This window comes from Dendrobates tinctorius, unplaced genomic scaffold (assembly GCF_039654945.1).
Source record: "Dendrobates tinctorius isolate UK_male_01 unplaced genomic scaffold, ASM3965494v1 ptg000150l, whole genome shotgun sequence".
Lineage (NCBI taxonomy): Eukaryota > Metazoa > Chordata > Amphibia > Anura > Dendrobatidae > Dendrobates > Dendrobates tinctorius.
The window spans coordinates 11433696-11458687 of NW_027361817.1; the positions used below are offsets into that span (position 1 = coordinate 11433696).

The 24992-nt window shown below is 44.6% G+C and overlaps 1 protein-coding gene across 3 annotated transcripts in view; it reads right to left on the minus strand.

Moving 5' to 3' along the window:
* HECW2 (HECT, C2 and WW domain containing E3 ubiquitin protein ligase 2) overlaps positions 1-24992 on the minus strand; it is a 395637-nt gene that overhangs the window by 40296 nt on the left and 330349 nt on the right. For all 3 annotated transcript variants that reach the window (XM_073546703.1, XM_073546704.1, XM_073546705.1), the window contains exons 20-21: positions 3347-3456; positions 1585-1705 (exon numbers count right to left, since the gene is read on the minus strand). In XM_073546703.1, the coding sequence (XP_073402804.1) occupies positions 1585-1705; positions 3347-3456 (231 nt within the window). The remainder of the gene's footprint in view (positions 1-1584; positions 1706-3346; positions 3457-24992) is intronic.

The window sequence follows — 24992 nt, forward strand, 5'->3', positions numbered from 1 at the left end:
AGGTTGTAGCCTTTTGTGAGGCTCAGTGACCAGAGTAAAAACTCTAATACTTTATTCCTTTTTTTTCCTAACAATACATAGTGACATGAAAAAAAGATACCAATTATGTTTTAATTCCTTTCGACATCAGGTGTAAATATACACCGATGTCGGACTCCCTCCCTTTGATGTGGGTTCCGGAGGTGAGCCCACATCTTTCGTGACACATATCAGCTATTTTGAACAGCTGACATGTGCCCAGAACAACCGCGGGTGGAATCGCGATCCACCCGCAGCTATTAACCTATTTAATGCTGCTGTCAAACTCTGACAGCGGCATTTAACATGCGCTTCCGGCAATCGTGCCAGAAATCCGCCCATCGGTGACCCCAAGTCACGTGATTGCGGGTCACCGGTGGGTTGGCATTACAACCAGAGGTCTCCTAGAGACCACTATGGAGGTCAGTGCCGGATGGTGGTCGGCGCTCATAGCAAGTCAGCAATTCTGCTACATACAGGTGATCGGACCATCGCCTGTACTTAGCAGAGCCGATCGGGTTGTGGCAGATTCTAGTCTCCCATGGAGACTATTGAAGCATGCCAAAAGTGAAAAAAAGCTTTTTATTAAAAATATATATAAATGTTCCAATCACCCCCCCTTTCGCCGCATTCAAAATAAAACTATTAAAAAGAAATCAAACACACATATTTGATATCGCTGCATTCAGAATCGCCGCTAAACGGTGTAGCAAGAAAGAAGTCAAAACACCAGAATTACTTTTTTTTTGGTCGCCGAGACATTGCATTAAAATGCAATAACGAGCGATCAAAAGAACGTATCTGCACCAAAATGGTATCATTAAAAATGTCAGCTTGGCATGCAAAATATAAGCCCTCACCCAACCCGGGATCATGAAAAATGGAGATGCTATGGGTATCGGAAAACAGCGCAATTTTTTTTTTTTTCTAACCAAAGTTTGGAATTTTTTTCACCACTTAGATAAAAAAGAACCTAGACATGTTTGGTGTCTATGAACTCGTAATGACCTGGAGAATCATAATGGCAGGTCAGTTTTAGCATTTAGTGAACCTAGCAAAAAGCCAAACAAAAAACAAGTGTGGGATTGCACTTTTTTTTTTGCAATTTCACTGCACTTGAAATTTTTTTCCCGTTTTCGAGTATAAAACATGGTAAAACCAATGGTGTCATTCAAAAGTACAACTCGTCCCGCAAAAAATAAGCCCTCATAGGGCCATTTTGACCAAAAAATAAAAAAAAATTATGGCTCTGGGAAGAAGGGAAGCAAAAAATGAAAATGCAAAACCAAAGAAACCTCTGGTCCTTAAGGGGTTATAAAACTGGACAGAACATGATTGTTCATTTGTCCGCCTTCTAAAGTGGAAAATGAATACATGAACACTATTTTTACAGATTATTATCTATTCAAAGCAGATTACATTAACAAATGAAGACAGATTAAACTAAGAAAATCTACATAAAATAACTTGTCACAATCTACCTGTACATTTGGCATGTACTAAAAAATGAATATTATTTAGTATTCCTATTATGATATTTTTAATAAGAAAATGCAATAATCTCACTTTAATTTTCCAGGACCTTGACCATATCCTTTAGTTTCTAGCTTGCGATAGAAATTTCGTAACTTTGCTTCAAAGTCTCTTTTATAAGGTGCTGGTGCTCTGGCATTGGCACGCTGGGTACCTGGAATAACAGATAATTTACTTTATCCATAAGCAAAATATTCTGTTACTTTACAGAAATCTTATCGCTTATTGTTAATTCTCAAAGCGTAACAGAAGACCAAAATGTACATCATTTCAGAGACATATATTAGGAAAAACAAAGTTGTAATTTGGTGATAAAAGCTTGGCCTTTAAAGCCAAAGTGTACTGACCTATCCTACACATACAGGAGGGTGAAGCCAAAGTAGCAGCAAACTGACTGCTCTCTGGGAATTCCAGATTCTGAAACCTGCCCTGTAATAGTAAGTGAAGGTTTCAGGATCTGCCATAAAATGATGACTGGAATATGTCCCATCCCAGGAACGCCTACCAATCCTAGGAATGAGGTGATGGCAGCGATGTTGCGGCGTTACACTCTTTTCTAACTTTTCTCAGCGACGCAGGTGCTCTTGGTCACTTGGATACGCAAAGGATGGCAGCTGGCCCCATTAATTTCATCCGTTGCATGGCAAATGGCCAAGGTAAAGGGGTAAAACAATGACGGGGAGGCAGCACTATAACAATGCTTTTTAACCTTCATTCTCAAGACTGGTAGAGGTCCCAGAAGTTGACTAAAGGTACTGTCACACTTAGCGATGTACCAGTGATCCCGACCAGCGATATGACGCGGTCAGGATCGCTGCTACATCGCTAAGTGGTCGCTAGAGAGCTGCCACACAGGCAGATCTCACCAGCGACATAGCAGGGGTCGGGGGTCGCTACTTACCTGCCAGAGGAGGCGATGAAGACGTCCTCCCGCCCGCGTCCACGCGTCGCTCGTCGTCACAGCAGGAAGCCCAGCAGGAAGCTGACGACGAGAAACGGCCCAGGACGTTCTCGCGCGATCAGCGATAACCAGCGGGGGAGCGGTTGGAGGTAAGTATCACACATAGCGATATCGCTGTAACGTCACAAAAAACAGTGACGTTATAGCGATATTGCTAGCGATATCGCTTAGTGTGACAGACCCTTTACAATAGTCATTAATTGGTGGCTTTCCCTGGAGATACCAATCAACGATCACTTACAAGACAAAAACCCCTTGAATCTACAGTCCCATTTTAAAGAGAAAATCAACAGAATGATTTTACAAATTCTTTTTCAGAAAATAATATAAAAATGGACCTATCTTTTTTTTTTTTGCTCTTTCTAATTCACCTTTTTCTTTTTAACAGAAAGATTGCATGTTTTTTTCCTTAAATCCTGATTTGGGGTTTGGAATTTCCATGAGCACCATGATGGCGGCTGGCAGGTAAAGTCCTGGTCACCTAGTCACAGTTATTGTGAGGCGTCAAAGTCACTTCTCTAGGTATCATATCATTTCTCACACCGACACAATACTTCACCCTCACATGATGTATTCACCTGCTCACTTGGAAAATCAATGTCAGCCCAACTGAGTAATCACATGGGAGGGTAAAAAAGACACAAACTCCAGAACATCTACAAACTGTTGTGTACAAGGAGACAAGCATTCAACTTATCTCTCAACTAAAATAACTTTTTCTTCAATATTTCCACATTTCTATTTAGTTATATTAATATATAGAACTGTAGCTGAACTACTTTACCTCTTTCCTTATTATATAACACTACATGGTATTAATAGAAGACACTGTACCAGGTGAATTCTGTGGAGAAGACGCTGGGGATCCACGCGGAGACTGGCAGTAGCTGGGATGAAGTAAGGCATGTGGTGGAACGTAGGACATTATTTCTTCTTCAAAAAGGCTGGTTCATGGAAAAGAAGAACACAGAATTATATCAAGCTATTAAACTATGTTCACACAGGGCAAGTTTTTTTTAACAGAGGAATGTGCATTAAGATCTACATAAAAATCTGCACCATATTTACAAAGATATTAACGTGGATTTCACCACAGATATGTAATGACAATGGGTAAAATCTGCCAACTTTCTGCACTATATATGCAGCTCTGGAAAAAATTAAGAGACCACCACATCAAAACCCTGTCATGGGCAGCCCATTCTCCAGACCTGAACCCCATTGGAAACCTCTGGAATGTAATCAAGAGGATGATGGATTGTCACAAGCCATCAAACAAAGAAGAACTGCTTACATTTTTGAGCCAGAAGCAGTGTGAAAGACGTGGCAAGCATGCCAAGACGCATGAAAGCTGTTTTTAAAAATCATGGTTATTCCACAAAAAATATTGATTTCAGAACTCTTCCTGAGTTAAAACATTAGTATTGTTGTTTCTAAATGATTTTGAACTTGTTTACTGTGCATTATTTGAGGTCTGAAAGCACTGTTTTTTTGTTTTTTTTATAGTTTTGACCATTTTTCTTTGGCAGAAAAAAATACAAAATTTATTACTTGGAAATTCAGAGACATGTTGTCAGACGTTTATAGACTAAAAGAACAATTTACATTTTGGATAAATCAATTTTATTGAGATAAAACAGAACAATACAGAGGTACAATCTTGAAAATTGTCACAGATATAACTCAACCACGAACATGTACTAATTGTAAACATGCCAGATACAGTATATTTAAATTTAGTGACAAGAATTACCACGAAGTCTTAAATGTCAATTACTTATTTAAGCAGGTTGCTATAGTCATTACAATCAATAAAGAAATATATGGTTAAACAGCAACATGTCCCAACTGTATTTACACAAGAATAAAGGCACATAGATACCACATCAAATGAGAGAAGAGAAAGAAGAAAAAGGAAAAAGAAAAAGAGGGAGGGGAAGAAGGGAAGGGGGGAGAGGAAGAATGGATGGGAAACAAAGCCTATATTAAATGATTCCTTGTGGGCGAGGTAAATCAAGATTAATCTAGTTAGGTCATGGAAACGTATACTGTAATATAATCGAGGCAGGAGTTTAAGATCCTACCAACCACCTATCCAGATCTGGAGATTCCCTAAAGGAAATCCAAGGAGCCCGTCGGAGGTACCTGTAATTTAACCTATTATTTGTTCCATTCTATAGATATTATTGAGTTCGGAAACAAATTCAGAACGTGAGGGCGATTTCTCTTGTTTCCACAGCCTGGGAATCAAGTTCCTGGCGGCAGTAAGGAAATGTCTAAGGAGACCCTTCTTGAACTGGGAAATTGACATATCAGTTAGGGATAATAAGGCTAATTCCATCGAGGGCCAAGTTTTGACAATAGTTAATCCATTATAAAGATCAAAAATTGCAGACCATAATTTCATTATGGGTGGACAAGCCCACGAGATATGGACATATGTACCTTCTTCCTTCAAACATCTCCAACAAGTATCCGGAGTCGTTGGGATTGGGAACATGGAATGAACAGCAGATGGACAGCTATACCACCTTGACAAGACCTTATATCTCCTCTCCTGTTACACCGAGCATAACAACGACCGAAAGGTACAAAGGAGTATTTTTGACCTCCTCAGATCAATCTCCCATTTAAAAAAAAAAAAAAAAAATGGAAAATCATGACAGGGAGTTTGCCCCTCTTGGTATATCTTATACAAAAGACAAACTGTATGGTGTGTAGGGCCCTCTAATATGCAAAGCATCTCAAAGAGGGTTAGTGATCTGTTAATGTTTGTTTAGCAATTGTAATGATAAAGCTTTTTAATTGTTCATAAAAGAACCGGGCACCCGTGGGCGGCTCCCCCCCTGGAAACAATCCATGTAGAGATCTCATTCCAGCTTGATTTACATAGTCATGGATAATAGGCCGTGAATCTTTATGTTTTTAGGAAGCTCCACCTACCAATCCCCACAGGGAACGCTGGGTTATCATAGATTGGAGTCAAAGGTCCAGGAGTCAATGAAATGTGGAGTCCCCCTCCACCTCGCCTAATAAGCATTATGATGTTCCTAGTGATGAAAGAGCCACATGAGAATCTTGACCGTTAAGGTCATCCTCCAAATTAATCCACTTCTTGTTATTTTTGTTGTGGTATAAGTCTAGTATGCATGTTCCAAGTGCAGCATGGCTATAAGCCATGAAGTCTGGAAGACCAATTCCTCCTATTTGTGTAAAACTATTTACATTTTACTAAAATATATATCTATAAAGAGAAAAAACAGACAAACTGAATATTTGAAAGTGATCTCTTAATTTTTGACAGAGCTGTATATGAAAAACCTGCAACAAAATTTGAATTTGTGCTGAGTTTTGTTTGCAATCTACATTTGGAGTTTAGAAACCAATGTCAAGGCGGTCTCTGTTCTACTCTGCAGTGACATTCCAAAACATAACTGCATTGTAGAGCAGTTGTGAGGCTATGGGAAAGGGGACCCAGCTATCGTACACAAAGGAGGCGGATATGATTTATGGCCATAACTAGAGATGGGCGAACCCGAACAGTTAAGTTTGGGTTCCGTACCAAACACCTGTTCGGGCACGGACCCCAAACATGTACTTGACCAAGAAGTCCGTTTTACTGTTCAGGTTCGGACCCCTGAACACCGAGAATGTTTCTTGCGCTGTATTCTGCATGAGAAACACCAGAGACTGATCGGTGGTAAGAGAGAGAGCTGCAGTTCCCACTTTGTCAGATGACAGCGTGAGTGTGCAGCTGTGACTGGTGGTAAAACGTTTTCCTCCGGTCATTGGCGTCGGATGATGGACTACTACTCCCATTAGCATACATTTGCTGCCGCTAATAACAGCGAGAGCAGGCGGCAGCTGCGATATAAATAATAAGAAAAAAACGACATTTTTGATAACCAACCAAGCAAAACTGATAGCTGTGGGTTGCAACTCAGCTGTTAGCTTTAGCAAGGCTGGTTATGTTATCAAGAATAAAAGGGTCCTCACGCCGTTTTTTTAAATTATTTTAATAAATTGTTGTGATGTCCCCCCATTTTTGACAACCAGCTAAGCTAAAGCAGACAGCTGAGGGCTGATATTCTCAGGCTGGTAAGGGACTATGGATATTGGCCCCCCCAGCCTAAAAAAGCACATCGATTAGATACCCCAATTCTGGTGCTTTATTTGGCTCTTCCCACTTTCCCTGTGGCAGTGGCAAGTGGGGTTCTATAAGAAGCCTATTTGTAATCCTATTGTTATATATGATATCACCGCTAGTCACTGAGGATGAGCTCGCAGCAGCTCATTCTCCAGTGGTTTTCAGCAAGGACAGTCGCATCTTGGCAGTGTCCAGGTAGAAATATATTTATCCCAGACATGGATTATGGCGTGGGACAGATAGGTGAGGGATATGGTTGTTTTTTATTTTTGTTTTTTTTACAGGAGACCATAGCTTCAATGGAATGGGCGTTAGGTGAGTTTACCTGTTACTTTTAAATAAAAATGTAAAAAAATTTTTTTTAATTTCAAATAAAGGACTCTATTATTAATACTGCTGTCGGCGCTCACAGGAGCCGGCTTCTCCCCTCTTCAGTGTTAGAGAAGGGCCCGACACATACAGGCTGTGTGTCTGGAATTCCCCTGAGACACAGACTGCAAGCTAGGAAGAGCAGAGGACCAAACTCTGAGGCAAAAGGTGCTGCAGACTGGGGGAGGTGAGAGGGATGAGAGAGGAGCTGAAATAGTTAAGCTTGAAGAGGCATCATAAACAGGAGCACAGAGGAGGTGACTGGAGAGACAGTAGTGGAGTGATACAGGCAGAGAATTCACCAGGCAGAGATAAGGTACATAGCAGCAGAGCATTGCCACCCACTGAAGGTGCCCTTGTCTTATAGCTGAATAAAGCTGCTGAAACTGTAGGTAGAACACTGAAAGGCACAAAATACAGGTGCTCGGACTGTTTTCACTGTAGAGAACAATATAACCACCTGCATCTTGCATTGAGTGAAGTGAGACGGTGTACCCGGCCTGCAGTCCCCAATCCCTACCTCCCCCCACCATTGAACTAAGTGAGCCCGACATTTTGCCTACGTGAGGAGCAGGTTGTGGTGCCCGGCTCACTATCTGTGTCTGCTGGTCTCAGCGCAGAGGTGTAGTTCGCGCTGTAATACCAATATCACCTACTATTGAGAGGTGATGAGATTTTCGGGACATTTATAAACTCTGACTTTCTGCCTAACTATACTCCAGCTGCAGACGACTAAAATCATACACAATGGGCTCGGGCAGAGAAACTGACAATGGCAGTCGGGCGACATTGAATCCCACTCCCTGATGAGCCAAGACTAACCCTTTCTAACACACTGACCGCGCTACAACTGATGCCGGTGACTCCTCCACCCTCCTGGAACTTTTACGCTCCATAATGCCGAAAAGAGGAAGCTCTACTCAACTTGTAAGCCGCTCTATTGCTAACCTCCTCACTGATAACACCAACTCCAAAATGGCCGCCACTACAACAATTTCAATCATCTCCCCCTATTATGCCGTGCAGCCGAACGCCGCTGCCGATGGCGGTGACTTTCCATCTCAGGGGGACACTGTAGTACCTACTGCTATGCTTATTAAAACACTTCAGGAAACCTTTAGATCAGAACTCTCCTCCGCCATGAAAAATGTCACAGCACAACTACAAGACATCATGCAACGTACCTCCTCACTGGAGGAAAAATTGGAATCTGTAGCTGAAACCTTGGAGGATGACCAGGAGGCCATAAAACATATGGAACGCATTAATGAGTTGGAGCTAAAATGTGAAGACTATGAAAACAGATCATGCAGAGGTAACCTGCGCATCCGTAGTCTCCCCGAAACCATTCTTGCACTCAAAGACACAGCAAATGCCCTATTTAAGGCTCTACTTCTGCAATTGGATCCAGCTATGCTTCACATAACCAGAATTCACAGAGCTTTGGGAGGGCCGAGACCAGGTGATGCCCCCAGGGATGTGGTATTAAAACTACACTACGAAGAGTCTAGAGACTTAATATTGGCTGCGGCAAGCTCTCCCCAGTTTACCCGATTCAGTTCACCTTTATGCGGATATTGCCCCCACTATACTCAACAGAAGGAGAGCTCTCAGACCAATTACTTCAGCCTTACAAGCCGCGCGAATAAAATATCGATGGGGCTTTCCATTCTCTCTGTCTTTTTCCTATAACAAGTCCTTTTTGTGCCACTCCCTGGAGGAAGGAAAACACATCCTCAAACTAGCAGGCATCCCATTCTCAGACACAGCTCAACCGTTACAACAGCGAAAGTCGAGACCAGTCAGAGTGGAAACAAGTCCCCAGAGCAACAAGGAGCCAGCGCACGAATGATACCTGACTAAATCCAGTTTTCTGGCTGAAAAACTTTCTTCGATTGCGTAACAATTTCTGCGGCTGTTGAATTAGACACCTAAGCCGGACTTAAGGATGCGACTCTTTACCTTTTTTTTTTTCTTTTTAAGTCCATCCTACATGCAAAATTAGTTATAGTTCCACACTGGAGTGAATGAGTGTGTTGTGGGGGGGATTTTACGGGGTGTTCTAGTTATAGTTTTAGGACATTCAAGTCATAATTCCGCAAGCGCGGTCAGTACATGATTATCCATGATGTTTATTATAAATGATAAACTTGATTACAAATCTCATGGTCACCTGTAATGGGATAGGGTTTAGGTCTCAGGGTTTGTTTATGTGGCCTATTTATAGTGATCACTGGATCACCCCTTTAATATGGGTCTCCAGTTCACTATGTTTATCGGGTTGTTTGCCCATTTGCATGTAATTATTTGTTCTCTGTCAATTGTCTTTGTCTGTCCCCCTTCACTCCCTCCCACATTGTTTTTCCACAGGAAACATGGATTTTTGTGAGTACTCACCATAAAATCCTTTTCTCCGAGACGCTCACTGGGGGACACAGATACTGTGGGGTATGCTTCTGCCGCTTGGAGGCTGACACTAAGTGAAAAAAAGAGGTTAACTCCTCCTCCGTAGTATACACCCTCGCCCCTATTGCGGGCGGAAATCAGTTTGGTGCCAAAGCAGTAGGAGGACAAAAAATCATCCTTAATACAGGTACAACATGTCAAAAAGCACCACCTTTATCTCAAACTAGTAAATGTACCTAAATTTTAACAAAACAAGAGCCAACTGGCTATTAGGGTGGGTGCTGTGTCCCCCAATGAGAGTCTCGGAGAAAAGGATTTTACGGTGAGTACTCACAAAAATCCATGTTTCTCCTTCACCTTATTGGGGGACACAGATACTGTGGGACGTCCTAAAGCAGTCTCTGGGTGGGAGATTGACTCACCGGTCCAAGCTACATGCCTCTATTGTTTAAAGGTGCACCACCGCTGCTTGGAGAATCCTTCTACCCAGGCTCGCATCCACCGAAGCCTGAGTATGACTACTACAATGTCTGGTAAATGTGTGCAGGCTGGACCAGGTTGCTGCTTGCAAGCCTGTTCTGTCGAGCCTGATGCCGAAGCGCCCAAGAGGCACCCACTGCCCCAGTAGAGTGCGCTCTGATGCCTGCTGGAATCGTCGTGCCTCTAATGCGGTAGGACTCCTAAAAAGTCAAACAAAAAACCATCTGGCTATGGTCGATTTTGAGGCAGCGAGTCCCCTTTCTGCGCCCTTCGGGGAGCACGAACAGCGTGTTCGTCTGACGAAAGGGAGCCGTCCTCAACCCGTACCCCGGAGGGCTCAAACCAGGTCTACTGTGTGACGAGCCTCCTCCACACGGTGCACCGGTGCTGGACAAAATGAAGGCAAAACAACATCTTCATTAATGTGAAAAGAGGACACGACCTTTGGCAGAAAAGGAGGGGTTGGTCTGAGCACCCCTTATCCTTATGGAAAGCGAGGAATGGAGGTCGGACGGATAGTGCCGTCAGCTCTGAAAAACCCGCCTGACAAAAGTGATGACCAGTAGGAACGCCACTTTCCAGGAAGGGAACCTCAAAGAAACCTTCTGAAGCGGTCCCAAAAGGGAGCTTCCTGAAAACACTTAGGACCAGATCAAGGTCCCAGGCATCCATAGGCGCCTTATACGGAGGAACCAAGTGGGAGAGACCCTGGATGAAAGTCTTTACCTGTAACCTGGTAGCCATTCCGCACTGGACCAGGACGGATAAAGCTAATATTTGTCTCCTGAGGGAACTTGGGCCAGGCCCAAGTCTAGGCCCGACTGGAGAAAAAACAAGATGTTGGGGATCGAGAATCTCAGCGGAGCAACACCGCGTCGTCATGCCAAGCGAAGAACACCCTCTAGGTGTGGTGGTAAATTCGTGCTGAGGTCGACTTCCGGGCGCTAACTATTGTAGCGACCACCTTGCTCCCAAACCCTGCCTGGGTTAGAATCCAAGATTAACTGGCCATGCCGTCAAACACAGGGCCACTGAGCTCGAGTGGCAAATCGGACCTTGAAAAAGTAGCTCTGGGCGTTCTAGCAGTCGCCAAGGAACGTTGGCGAGCAGGTGCATTAGATCTGCATACCACGCTCAATAGGACCAGTCTGGGGCCAGCCGGATCGCTGGAGCCCCTTCCCTCTTGATCCTTTAGATGACTCTCGGCAGTAGCGACAGTGGGGGAAATAGATATGGGCGGCGACACTGGTTCCATAACAGAACCAACGCGTCCACCGATTGCCTGCGGATCCCTGGCCCGAGCGACGCATGTGGGCATCTTGGCATTCACTCTAGAAGCCAACAGATCCATATCTGGTGTTCCCCGCAGCTAAACAAAACCTGCTGGAAGACTTCGGGATGTAGAGATCACTCTACCCCTGAGAAAGTCTGCCGCCCAATTTTCCACGCCCGGGATGAGAGCTGCCGAGATCACCGAATGGTTTGTTTGACCCACTGAAGAACGTGCCCCACCCCGCACATGGTTGCTCTGCTGCGGGTGCACCCTTGTTGATCTATATAGTCTACCGCCGTAGCTTCCAATTGAATTTGGACAAGGCGGCCTGCAGCAAGTGATGAAACTGTTGCAGAGCCAGCCAATTTGCCCATATCTCCACTAACTTGGTCGGGAGGAGAGCCTCCTGCGGAGACCACCCCTGGGTCGTGTGGTGGCGAAAACCCTGCTCCCCAATCGAGGAGACTGGCTTTAGTTGTCATCACCAACCAATGGTCTGGACAAAAAGGGCTTCCCCTGGGACAGAGAGGGACTGGTTATCCACCATACGAGCGACTCCCTGACTTGACAGGATTGCCGGCCCCACTGAACGAACGTGAACGGAATTCTTGTCCCAGGCTGACAAGGGGGCGCGCTGCAGGGGCGAAGAAGGAACTGGCGAACGGTAACGCTTCTATTGCCGCTAACATTTCTCTTAGAATCCTCATCCCGAACCAGCTTGAATGAGGGACTGGATGGCGAAGTGTCTAGACTCCCTCCGAAGAGTAAGCGCCTCTTCCTGAGGAGAATTACCAGCCCTCGGCAAGTGTCGAGGATCCTTCCTAAGAAGAAAAAACCTCTGAGCTGGCACAAGAGATGACTACCTCACGCTGACCAACCAACCTAAGCGGCCAAGAGTATCCAGCGTGATGTTGACATTTTCCTCACATGTCCGTGCTGAAGGGCCCTTAAATAAGAGGTCGTCCAAGTAAGGCAAAAATGACTATGCCTCAATAATGTAGCATGACCATGACAACTGTCATAACCTTTGTGAACACTCTGGGAGCCTTGGCAAGCCCGAAGGGTAGTGTTATAAACTGGAAAAAGTCAACCATTGATGTCGAAGCGCAGAAACCTCTAATGAGCAGGGAAAAATGGTCTCGCCACCTGATGAATGCACTCATGCTCAGCCTAGAAAGGCCGGTGGCCATGTGCAGATATGCGTTCTGGATATTTATTGAGGCCAAGCATTCTCCCTGGCCGATATAACTGACCGGAGAGACTCCATCCGGAAATGTCTGATGCTGACGAACCTGTTCAGAAGCCTCAGGTCCAAGACAGGTCTGACAGACATGTTCCCTTTTTGTGAACCGCAAACAGCCTATCCACTCTCTGTTCAACAATTAAATCGTCATGTGTAGACTATAACTGTATCTGTCTTGTTAGATGTTACTTGTTGTATCTGTTGTTATATATTATGTTGCCTCTTTGCCACAAAGAATTCCTTGTATATATGTAATATGTACTTGGCGATAATAAATTTGATTGATTGATTGAATCGCAACCCTGAGCTCTTTTGTGTTCTGGCACGGAAACAATGACCCAGTTGTACAGGAGCGACTCGATGGCCCCTAATAGAGCCCTTGCCTAGGTATCCACCCTGGGAAGATGAGAAAAGGTAAAAAACTGTCTTGGAGGGTATCTGACAAACTCTATTTTGTAAACCTGAGGCCACCAACCCCCTTACCCACGTGTCGCGTGCAACACTGCCCCATACGTGGCGGAATCAGAGTAGACGGCCGCCCACCTTGCCGGTGTCGTCTGGCAAACGCCTCGAGTCATCTAACTGACTATCTTTGGGATCTGGATCCCCTTGATCTGGGCTGCTGAGTTCGCATTCTCCCCAGTGGGTTGGATCTATATGAGATCTGCCACTCCCTATCCTGGTTGGGGCGGCCGGAAGCGGCGGAATTGGCCGCTGTGGTCCACCTAGGGTTGCGAAAAGATCGAAAACGTGCCTGAAAAGGGTGCGAAAAAGGCGGCGGGAGAAAAAAAAAGCTCTTTCCTCCTGTGGAGTCAGAGATAAGCTTATCCAACCTCTCTCCAATAAACGGCCGCACTGATCATAAGGCAGAGAAGTCAAGGACTTTGAAAGCAGAAACTGACCGACATCCATAGAGCTCTTCTGGTAGAAATTGCGTTAGCGGCAGCAAGTGCCGAGCAATTAGCCGCATGAAAAGACGCATTGATAACATAGTCCCAGGTCCATCGCCATCTGCCTCGCGACCTCCGATATCTCAGCAGGTAGCTCTGCTTCTGCGTGACCCTGTTTAACGATTCTGACCATGAATTCATGGCCTTGGTTGCCCAAGTCGCTGCGAACGAGAGAGAGAGTGCTGATCCTGACTCCTCACTTACTGAGCAAGCTCTTTATGAGGCGATCCGTGGAATCCTTAATAGAGGAACCGCTAGAAATGAAGCAACAGGGTTTTAGTGGCTGGACGCGACAACGGTGGAACCACCATCGGAGATTTCATCCATTTCCTACGGATGTCCGGCAAATGGATACCTTACTTCGAGTGCCTTTTGACCCGAGAAAACCACGTCTGGTCATTCCCTGAGTCACTGCACTATGTCCTCAAACTCGGGAGAAGAGGAACCAATTGCGTGCAGCCGCTTCACTCGCTTAAACGCCTCCTTATGGCCTAAAAGCCGCGGTGGAACCACCCTCAATCCGCAAGGTCTGACCAACGGTTTCTATGAGCCTGTCCACTATTTCACATGACCCCGAAGCATCCAGGTCAAGGTGTCTGTCTGAGTCGACCTGAGGTCTGCTTGCAATCAACCCTGGTGACGGGGAGCGAGAAGCAGGACTTATGGATGCCACAGCACCGGATGGACTGAGCGACACCGCGAGGATTCCTTCCACCGGGTCTGCCTGAAGTAAGAGCGGCCCCTGCAGGCCGAAGGCTCTAGTGAGGTGGAGGTCCCCTCTAAGGCCGACCAGCCACTGCCCCTATCTGGGGCCTGACGGAACTCGATTGCCCTCGAACTGTGACAGTGATAGAGCCCACTCCGGGGGGCTTGCACATTGGTCGCATCGCAGGGGAGGGCTCCTGGGCGCGATCGGGCTTGCAGGCTTCACATAATTTTTGGCTCTGGCATGTGGCAAAAAATTAACACCTCCAGAAATGCATGCGGCATAAAGGAACGCGATTTACCTTTCCCAAACATACTGCAGCCAGGTTTTAATCGCAGCGAGGCCCCAAGATCGGAGTCACACTTACCCCGTCCTGTGACCCACGTGCTCCTGTTGCTGCCTTTGCGCTGCGCTGCCCGACGCTCCTGTCCTCCGGGTAGGGCGGGCCATTCCTCTCCCGGCCGCAGTCTACCTGCCATGAAGCCGGGGGCTCAATTTGTTCGGTGTCTGCCCTAGCCAGGGGGCGGTGCCGGGAATGACATCACCCCAGAGGTGGGACTTCCGCCCGCGGCCCAGTCACGGCCGAAGCCGCGGACTAAATTTTGCCTGCACGCCCGCCCGCCGTGGGAGGAGAGAAGGGGGGGAGCGGGCCGGCGGCCTGCAGGCCAAAGGCTCCAGTCCCTGCTGCCGAAACCTGGCGCCCACGCCTGGCGGAAGGAGGGAGGAGAGGGAAGGGTGATTGCTGTACACTTCCTAAGATGCCTGGAGCCTCCCAGAACGCTGCCGCAGGCCCTCCCCAGCCCTTCATACCTGACTCTGGCTCTAACCTGTTGCCACCAGGTGGAGGGGATGGGATTAGTTTCTGGACGGTGCAGGCACCCTAGCTCCATCTAACCCCTTCAGGGGGTGAGGAGAGGGACCGTCCGCCGCCTTGCAGCACCGCTGCGTAGCGTTGGTGGAGCAGTGGGGACCGCACAGACTAGTCTTGCGCCTCTGTGCAAGCCCATGGTTTCAATACCTAGGGGTGGACAGGGCTAAGTCCGGCATCGTGTCCCTCGTCGCGGGAGAGGATACGTGGAGGGACAATCGCACGTGTTCGCCCGTTGTTGGTTTGGGGAAATCAGACCCTTTCAATAGGATCTGTTGTCCCTGTCTCTTCTTCATAAAATAACAAACAAAAATAGATGTCTGGGGAAAAAAACCCAGATATATCCCTCGGTGCGGGAAAGGATACGTGGAGACGATACTCAGCACGTGCTCGCCCGTTGTTGGTTTGGGGAGATCGGACCCTTTCAATAGGATCCGTCACCCCTGTCTTATCTTCATGGAAAAAACGAAAGAGGGAACCAAAAAAAAAAAGAAGTCTGGAGAAAACCAGACATGTGTGCCTCCAAAGACACTAAGCAAAAAACTGATTTCCGCCCGCAATAGGGGCGAGGGTGTATACTACGGAGGAAGAGCGAACCTCTTTTTTTCACTTAGTGTCAGCCTCCAAGCGGCAGAAGCATACACCACAGTATCTGTGCCCCCCAATGAGGCGAAGGAGAAAGTACACATTTCTACCATCTCTACCAACCAAAGTCCGGGGCCTCCCATTGAGCTACACTTTGGGGCTTTTATCAGGAGGAGGAGATTCGAGGATGAGCCATACTATAGCAGAAAGAACCAATCTTCCCATGTGTAAGGTACTTTCTCACAATGTATGGGGATTTAATTCCCCCACCAAACGCAAAAAAGCTTTCTTAGACTACAAAAAACAAAATCCTGACATTGTTTGCCTCCAGGAGACTCACTTTTCTAAATCCTCATGCCCAAAGTATTTTGACTTTGCCTATTCACGAGTTTTCACATCCTCGGGGATGAACAAAACAAAAGGGGTAGCTATTTTCCTTAAGAACGGCTTCCCACTTCAAATAACCAACTCTATTATAGATGAAGAGGGACGATTTATAATTCTAAGGGGTTCCTTACATTTCACCTCATTCTCTGGTGTGGAGACTTTAATTTTACCACAAACCCAATACTAGATAGTAGCGCCATAAGACGCTCTGACATCAGTAAGTGGAGAATCTTTTTCCTCTAAAACAGAGAGGAAAAAGATTCTCCACTTACTAAAAGAACACCACCTAGTGCATATATTGAGGGAAAGAAATGGGAATACCAGGGGATATACATATTTCTCACCAGCTCATAAAACATTCTAGAATTGATCTCTAGTTGACGAGGGCCAATTTACTCACAACAGTTTTGTACTCTCACCATTTACATTCAGCATGGTCAGATCATGACGCCACCATTTCGGTATTTAAATTTGACGTTACCACTTCAGGCCTATACAGGTGGAGACTAAATGAATCTCTCTTAATGGACCCAGTAACCGTAAATATAATCAAAGATGAAATAACTAAATACTTCAAAATCAATACTACGGATGAATCCTCCCCAGGAATAGTCTGGCTAGCACATAAGAAATACTGGCGCTCTCATTAAATTAGCAGCTAACAAAAAAAAGGTCAGGGCTGAACTCCAAACCAGGTTAGAAAATAAACTCGCAAAACTAGAACTGGCGAATCAATTGTCCACCTCGCTATATCTCACCAAACAAATTCAGAAAACAAAGCTCCAATTAGTTGCTATACTCACCACTAGGACGGAACGAGCTCTAACTTGGACTAAAGCCACTTTTTTTTTTTTAAATATGTCAACAAATCCAACAGAATGCTAACGCGTAAATTACGTGCAAGAGAGTCATTTATTACAATTTCTTCCATAAGAGATTCCACAGGCAGGGTATCGGCACACCCGGACACCATTTATAAAATTTTTCATGAATACTACCAGAACTTATACTCTACACCGCAGTCTCCCCCACCTCACCTTCTGCAAGATTTTTTGCAGGATCTTAGAATACCCAAAATTTCATAATCAATGGCTCAGCAACTTCACTCAGATGTCTTCATAGAGGAAATTTCCCTGGCTATTAAAAATTTAAAAAAAGGAAAAGCCCCAGGGCCAGATGGTCTTACAGCCGCATATTACAGAAAATTTAATTAGATCCTCACTCCCCATGTCAAAAGATTCTGTGATGCTTTTCTACATGGCTCACAAATGCCCCCAGAATTTCTTGTCGCCCATGTTACTGTCATTCCCAAACAAACCTGTGTTTATTTACAGAATAACTATAGGATTAGTAGTGGATAGGTGTCTTATAGACGCCACTCCATTACTAACGTGTGGGCTTGATGATATCGGACAATACAAATATGAACCCCACTTGCCACTGCCACAGTGAGAGTGGGAAGAGCCGGGCAAGGAGCCAGAATCGGCGCATCTATAGATATGCCTTTTCTGGGTTGGCTGCGAGATGCTATTTTTAGGCTGGGGGGGTCAATATCCACAGCCCTTTATCAGCCTGAGAATACCAGCCCTCAGAAGCCTGCTTTAGGCTTGGCTGGTTGTCAAAAATGAAGGGGACCTCACACCTTTTTTTTTTTAAATTTATTTAAATAATTAAAAAAAAAAAACAGTGTGGGGACTCCTTTATTCTTGATAACCAGCCTTGCTAAAGCTGACGTCTGAGTGTTGAATCCCGCAGCTGTCAGTTTTGCCTGGCTGGTTATCAAAAATACAGGCAAACCCACGCCGTTTTTTAAAATTATTTAATTAATTTATTTATAGCGCAGGCTAATGAATACTCCAATAAGCCGCCTGCTCTCGCTGTTATTAGTGGGAGAAGGGAGTAATAGTCCCATCAGCCGACGCCTGTGATCGGAGGTAAACTTTTTACCATAAAGAGAGAAAAATATCAATGCAATGAATAAGGTTTAAATTCCAAAACGCATATACTAGATTTGCAGATATTTTCCGCCCATGTACACTGGTGTGACTTTTAATTCTTCAATAAAGACTTCTGAATTTTATTCAACACGCTGGATATTTTTCCATTTTTACAAGTAAACTTTTTACCTCCGGTCAGAGCTGCAGGCTCACGGTGTCATCTGACAGTGTGTGAACCACAGCTCTCTGACTGGTGATAACTATCTTACTGCCGATTAGAGGCAGTGTTTGCTGTGCTGTCTTGCACATGACACCGTGGAAAACACTGGATGTTAGTGTCCCCCCATTCAAGTGAATAGGGCCCGGTTTCGAGATCAGGTTCGGGTGCTGTTCTGCTACTCGAACCAAACTTTTTTTTTTTTTTTTTTTTTTTAACTGTTTGGACGAACCCGAACATGCAGGGGTTCGCCCATCACTAGCCAAAACCTCTAAACTACAGTGGGGCAAAAAAGTATTTAGTCAGTCAGCAATAGTGCAAGTTCCACCACTTAAAAAGATGAGAGGCGTCTGTAATTTACATCATAGGTAGACCTCAACTATGGGAGACAAACTGAGAAAAAAAAATCCAGAAAATCACATTGTCTGTTTTTTTTTCATTTTATTTGCATATTATGGTGGAAAATAAGTATTTGGTCAGAAACAAAATTTCATCTCAATACTTTGTGATATATCCTTTGTTGGCAATGACAGAGGTCAAGCGTTTTCTGTAAATCTTCACAAGGTTGCCACACACTGTTGTTGGTATGTTGGCCCATTCCTCCATGCAGATCTCCTCTAGAGCAGTGATGTTTTTGGCTTTTCGCTTAGCAACACGGACTTTCAACTCCCTCCAAAGGTTTTCTATAGAGTTGAGATCTGGAGACTGGCTAGGCCACTCCAGGACCTTGAAATGCTTCTTGCGAAGCCACTCCTTCGTTGCCCTGGCAGTGTGCTTTGGATCATTGTCATGTTGAAAGACCCAGCCATGTTTCGTCTGCAATGCCCTTGCTGATGGAAGGAGGTTTGCACTCAAAATCTCACGATACATGGCCCCATTCATTCTTTCATGTACCCGGATCAGTCGTCCTGGCCCCTTTGCAGAGAAACAGCCCCAAAGCATGATGTTTCCACCACCATGCTTTAAAGTAGGTATGGTGTTTGATGGATGCAACTCAGTATTCTTTTTCCTCCAAACACGACAAGTTGTGTTTCTACCAAACAGTTCCAGTTTGGTTTCATCAGACCATAGGACATTCTCCCAAAACTCCTCTGGATCATCCAAATGCTCTCTAGCAAACTTCAGACGGGCCCGGACATGTACAGGCTTAAGCAGTGGGACACGTCTGGCACTGCAGGATCTGAGTCCATGGTGGCGTAGTGTGTTACTTATGGTAGGCCTTGTTACATTGGTCCCAGCTCTCTGCAGTTCATTCACTAGGTCCCCCCGCGTGGTTCTCGGATTTTTGCTCACCGTTCTTGTGATCATTCTGACCCCACGGGGTGGGATTTTGCGTGGAGCACCAGATCGAGGGAGATTATCAGTGGTCTTGTATGTCTTGCATTTTCTAATTATTGCTCCCACAGTTGATTTCTTCACTCCAAGCTGGTTGGCTATTGCAGATTCAGTCTTCCCAGCCTGGTGCAGGGCTACAATTTTGTTTCTGGTGTCCTTTGACAGCTCTTTGGTCTTCACCATAGTGGAGTTTGGAGTCAGACTGTTTGAGGGTGTGCACAGGTGTCTTTTTATACTGATAACAAGTTTAAACAGGTGCCATTACTACAGGTAATGAGTGGAGGAAAGAGGAGACTCTTAAAGAAGAAGTTACAGGTCTGTGAGAGCCAGAAATCTTGTTTGCTTGTTTCTGACCAAATACTTATTTTCCACCATAATATGCAAATAAAATGAAAAAAAAACAGACAATGTGATTTTCTGGATTTTTTTTTCTCAGTTTGGCTCCCATAGTTGAGGTCTACCTATGATGTAAATTATAGACACCTCTCATCTTTTTAAGTGGTGGAACTTGCACTATTGCTGACTGACTAAATACTTTTTTGCCCCACTGTAGTTTAAAAACTATACCAGAAAATGTTTAACCAAAGTAAATTTAATCCAAAACACTTTATAACTGGTACATCAATAGATACAAAATATATTACAGAATGACATTACATACAGTAGATAGATCATTCTCCTGATGAAGAAGTGAAATGAGCGTCGAAGTGTTTGCCCATGTTATCTCCTGATATCCTGCCTAATTGTGTCCACAGGTGTTAATAATATTTATTGATATTTTACTTGTTTTGTACGTATAGGTAGGTGTTATATTATTAAAATAATCTGTACCTGTGATTTCCATTGTGGGCTAAATCATGTTATATGAGCAGGTATAATTTTAGGTATTTTTTAGGAAGTTATTGAACCCCTTAACGACCACGATACACCTTTTAACTGCGACAATTAAGGATACTTATGCCTCAGCGCCACTTTTCAACGACGTTGAGGAATAAGTGTATAGCGACCCACAGAGTCAGAATAATTAGGGTCGGTTTTTACCAACTCCAGTGTTGAAGTCGCCATTATTAACGGAATAACGGCGACCGCAAAAAAAACAAGGTCTGATTTCCCATGTAATTTCTCTCTGGTCTGATGTGTTCACACATCAGAGGAGAGAGAACTGGGATCCCTCGATTCCCCCTGGTACCTCCGGTGTCCCTGCATTCCCTGTGAAGGCCCCCTGCCGCTGGTGTCTTCTTCCGGGAAGAAAATGGTGGAAGCATGCACAGTGCACCCGCCGAGATCTGCCGGCTGGCAAATGGCAACAATAGGAAATTTTTCCTATTGGTTCATTTTGATCACTGTGATAGACCCTAAAAAATAGTAAAACAAAACCCTCTTTATCACCCCCTTAGTTAGGTAAAAAAATAAAATAAAAAAATGCATTTATTTCCATTTGGGTTAGTGTTAGGGTTGTGGTTGGGCTTATAGTTGGAGTTGGGCTAAAGTTAGGGTTGGGCTAAAGTTAGGGTTGTGGTTATGGTTGGGATTACAGTTAGGGTTAGGATTATGGGTGTGTTAGGCCTCTTTCACACTTCAGTTTTTTACAATCAGTCACAATCCGCCAGGTTTTCAAAAAAACGGATCCTTAATTTTTTTTTGAGGATCCGTTTTTTTTCCCCATTGACTTGCATTAATGGCGGATTGTGACGGATTGCTGTCCGTTGCATCCGTTTTTTTTGAGGATCCGCCAAAAGTTGCTGTCCGTCACCATCCTCAAAGATTTGAGAACGGAGCTTGTAACGTTTTTTTCTCTGGCGGATCCTCCAGACACTCATTTAACCCGAAATTCTTTCTGGGTGCCGGACAAAAATATTCATTCATATTTTTTTTTTTTTCTCTCTCTCTGCGGTTCCTTTAAATTGCCTCATTTTCAGGATCCGTCTGAAAACGGATCCTGTGCCATCCGTTCACATCAGTTGAGAACGGATCCGCTTGTCTGACTTTTTGGCGGATTTGAACTGATGCAAAAAACTGAAGTGTGAAAGAGGCCTTAGGGTTAGGTTTGTGGTTAGGGTTGGGATTAGGGTTAGGGGTGTGTTGGGGTTAGGGTTGGAGTTAGAATTGGGGGGTTCCACTGTTTAGGTACATCAAGGGGTCTCCAAACGCGACATGGCGCCACCATTGATTCCAGCCAATTTTGCGTTCAAAAAGTCAAACAGTGCTCCCTCTCTTTTGAGCCCGGCCATGCATCCAAACAGTAGCTTTCCCCCACATACAGGGTATTGTCGTACTCAGGAGAAATTGCACAACAAATTTTGTGGTCCATTTTCTCCTGATACCCTTGGAAAAATAAAAAAATTTGGTTCCAAAGTAAACTTTTTGTGAAAAAATTAAAATGTTCATTTATTCCTTCCACATTTCTTTAGTTCTCGTGAAGCACCTGAAGGGTTAGTAAACTTCTTGAATGTGGTTTTGCGCACCTTGAAGGGTGCAGTTTTTAGAATGGTGTCAGTTTTGTGTATTTTCTGTTATACTGACCTATAAACTCACTTCAAATGTGAGGTGGTTCCTAAAAAAATGGTTTTGTAAATTTTGTTAGAAAAATGAGAAATCGCTGGTCAACTTTTAACCCTTATAACGTCCTAACAAAAAAAAATTATGTTTCCAAAATAGTGCTTATGTAAAGATGACATGTGGGAAATGTTAATTATTTACTATTTTGTGTGACACCACTCTCTGATTTAAGGGTACAAAAATTAAAATTTTGAAAATTGCTAAATTTATAAATAAATAAATGCAAGTCATAGCAAAGAAATGTTACCACTAACATGAAGTACAATATGTCACGAAAAAACAATCTCAGAATCAGTGGGATCCGTTGAAGCATTCCAGAGTTATAACCACATAAAGTGACACTGGTCAGAATTGTAAAAATTGGCTTGGTCATTAAGTATCAAATTGGCTCGGTCATTAAGTATCAAATTGGCTCTGTCACTAAGGGGTTAATGTACTATTTTGATGGGTCAACTCTATGTATGTAACATTGTTTTATAACATATTTTGTATATATCATGTTTAAATTTACTTTGAGCAAATATTTTCTAGTGTAGTTTTTAAGTTAGTTTAGAGGTTTTCACTATATAATATGCTGCTGACTTAGTCTACAGTTTATTTTTTGGCTGCTCTTAGCAGATTGTAGGTAATATTTATGATTTATTACCATGTTTACCTTCTCCATTGTGGCATACATAGACTGAACAAGCACTGTGTATACAGATTAGGAAGCGCTGACCATGCTCTCTCATCCACCCAGAGACCATTTATCTCTGGTTGTTGGAAGAGAGCAAGAGATGTTGGATCCTAGGAAACCTAGTTAGTTGTACTCAATTTCCCCAGTAACTGGGGTTAATATTGTAGACTAGTTTCAATACAATTGTGTTAATATGTTCAAATATACCCGAAAGGAAATACCAGACCTTATATGCTGGCAAATGTGCAAAATAAATGTGTTGAAAAAAAATTAAAAAAGCTAAAAAAAAAAACCAAAAAAAAAACACCAAGGTTACTTAGCGGTAGCCGGTTTTTCCGGAGCCCATGACGGCACACATGAGAGAGGGGATCCGCCCAGTCAGGACAGGAATCCTACTGAAGATAAAAGGGCGGTACCTCTCCCTCGCTTCAGTTGGTTTACAGAGCATGAGAGGCCCCCCGGGTTAGTACACATGGTAAAACTATCACCACATTATATCTAACTAAAAAAACACCCAAACTATAGTGCACACCAAAGGAGTGAAAAGGGGGGGAATATACAGGTGCCGTCATGGGCTCTGGAAAAACTGGCTACCGGTAAGTAACCTTGGTGTTTTCCCGTCTCCCATGACGGCACACATGAGACTTTTGTAGAATAAGACACCTTAGGGAGGGACCACCGCTTGTAGCACCCTTCTACCAAAGGTTAGGTCAGTAGAGGAAGACAGATCAAGTCGGTAGTGCTTAAAAAAGGTCGAAGGTGAGGACCAAGTAGCGGCTTTACAAATTTGTTCAATTGATACCTCAGCCTTCTCTGCCCAGGAGGTTGCCACGGCTCTGGTGCAGTGAGCCTTGATGCCTTCTGGAACCGGAGCGCCACTTGCGGAGTAGGATAACATAATGGCCTCCCTGATCCATCTGGCAATGGTACTCTTAGCTACCCCGTGCCCTTTTCTACTACCCTGTAAGGCTACAAAAAGGGACTGATCTTTCCTCCACTGACTAGTTACTGACATATATTGTAATATGGCTCTTCTTACATCTAATGTATGGAACTTTTGCTCCCCAGGGTTTCTAGGATTGTTACAGAACGATGGCAAGGAGATCTCCTGAGTCCTATGAAACTTTTGGACTACCTTGGGGAGATAGGCCGGGTCTGGTCTTACAACCACTCGGTCCTCCAATATCTGTGTATATGGAGGACATATAGACAGAGCTTGAAGGTCGCTGACTCTTCGGGCTGATGTTAAGGCTAACAGTAAGACAGTTTTAAGTGTAAGCAGCTTTGGTGACAGCTCTAGTAGTGGTTCAAAGGGGTCTTTGGTTAAGGCCTCTAAGACTAGGTTGAGGTCCCAGGGTGGTATCTTTGGGATAATGACCGGCCTTGACCTGCCACAGGACTTTATTAATCGGGACACCCACCTATTGGCTGCTAAGTTGCAGTTATATAGGGCCCCCAAAGCTGAGACTTGAACTTTGAGTGTATTAGTGGCTAACCCCAGTTGTAGCCCCGACTGTAAGAACTCTAGGATAGGTCCCACTGGCGATACATCCCCCAAGGGTTCCCCTAGGAAGTCAAGGAACTTTTTCCACGTTCTACCGTAGATTTGGGATGTTATAGGTTTCCTACTTTTCAACAGGGTGGAGACTAACCCTGGAGAGAATCCCTGGCGACTCAGTAGCGCCCTCTCAAATTCCAGGCTGCTAGATGGAAGCCCTTCACTTGAGAGTGGACCACTGGTCCCTGGGAAAGCAGGTCTGGAATCTCCGGTAGTATCCATAGATCTGTCACTGACATGAGCCTCAGAAGGGAGAACCAAGGCCTTCTCGGCCAAAATGGAGCTATAAGAATTATTCTCGCTCGATCCTCCCTGATTTTCCTGACCACTACTGGGATCATTGTTATCGGGGGAAATGCATAGGCCAGGATGAACTTCCAGGGTATTTGTAGGGCATATACTGCGAAGGGGTTTTCACTTGGGTTTAGTGAGCAGAACTTCCTGACCTTCCGGTTCTGTGCGGTAGCGAACAGGTCTATTTCTGGTTTGCCCCAGGCCTGAACTATTTGTTGGAAGACTTGGGGGTTTAGGGACCATTCCCCTTGTTTTAGGTGCCTGCGACTCAGGAAGTCTGCCTGTATATTTTCTGCCCCCTTTATGTGCAGTGCTGTGATGGATAACAGATGTTGTTCTGCTAGCTGGAAGAGTAGATCTGATATTTGCATGAGGCCCCGAGATCTCGTTCCCCCCTGGTGATTGATGTAGGCTACTACTGCTTGATTGTCCGTCATGACCCGGGTGTGGCGGCCCCGAAGTAAGGGAAGGAAATGTTTCACGGCTTTTT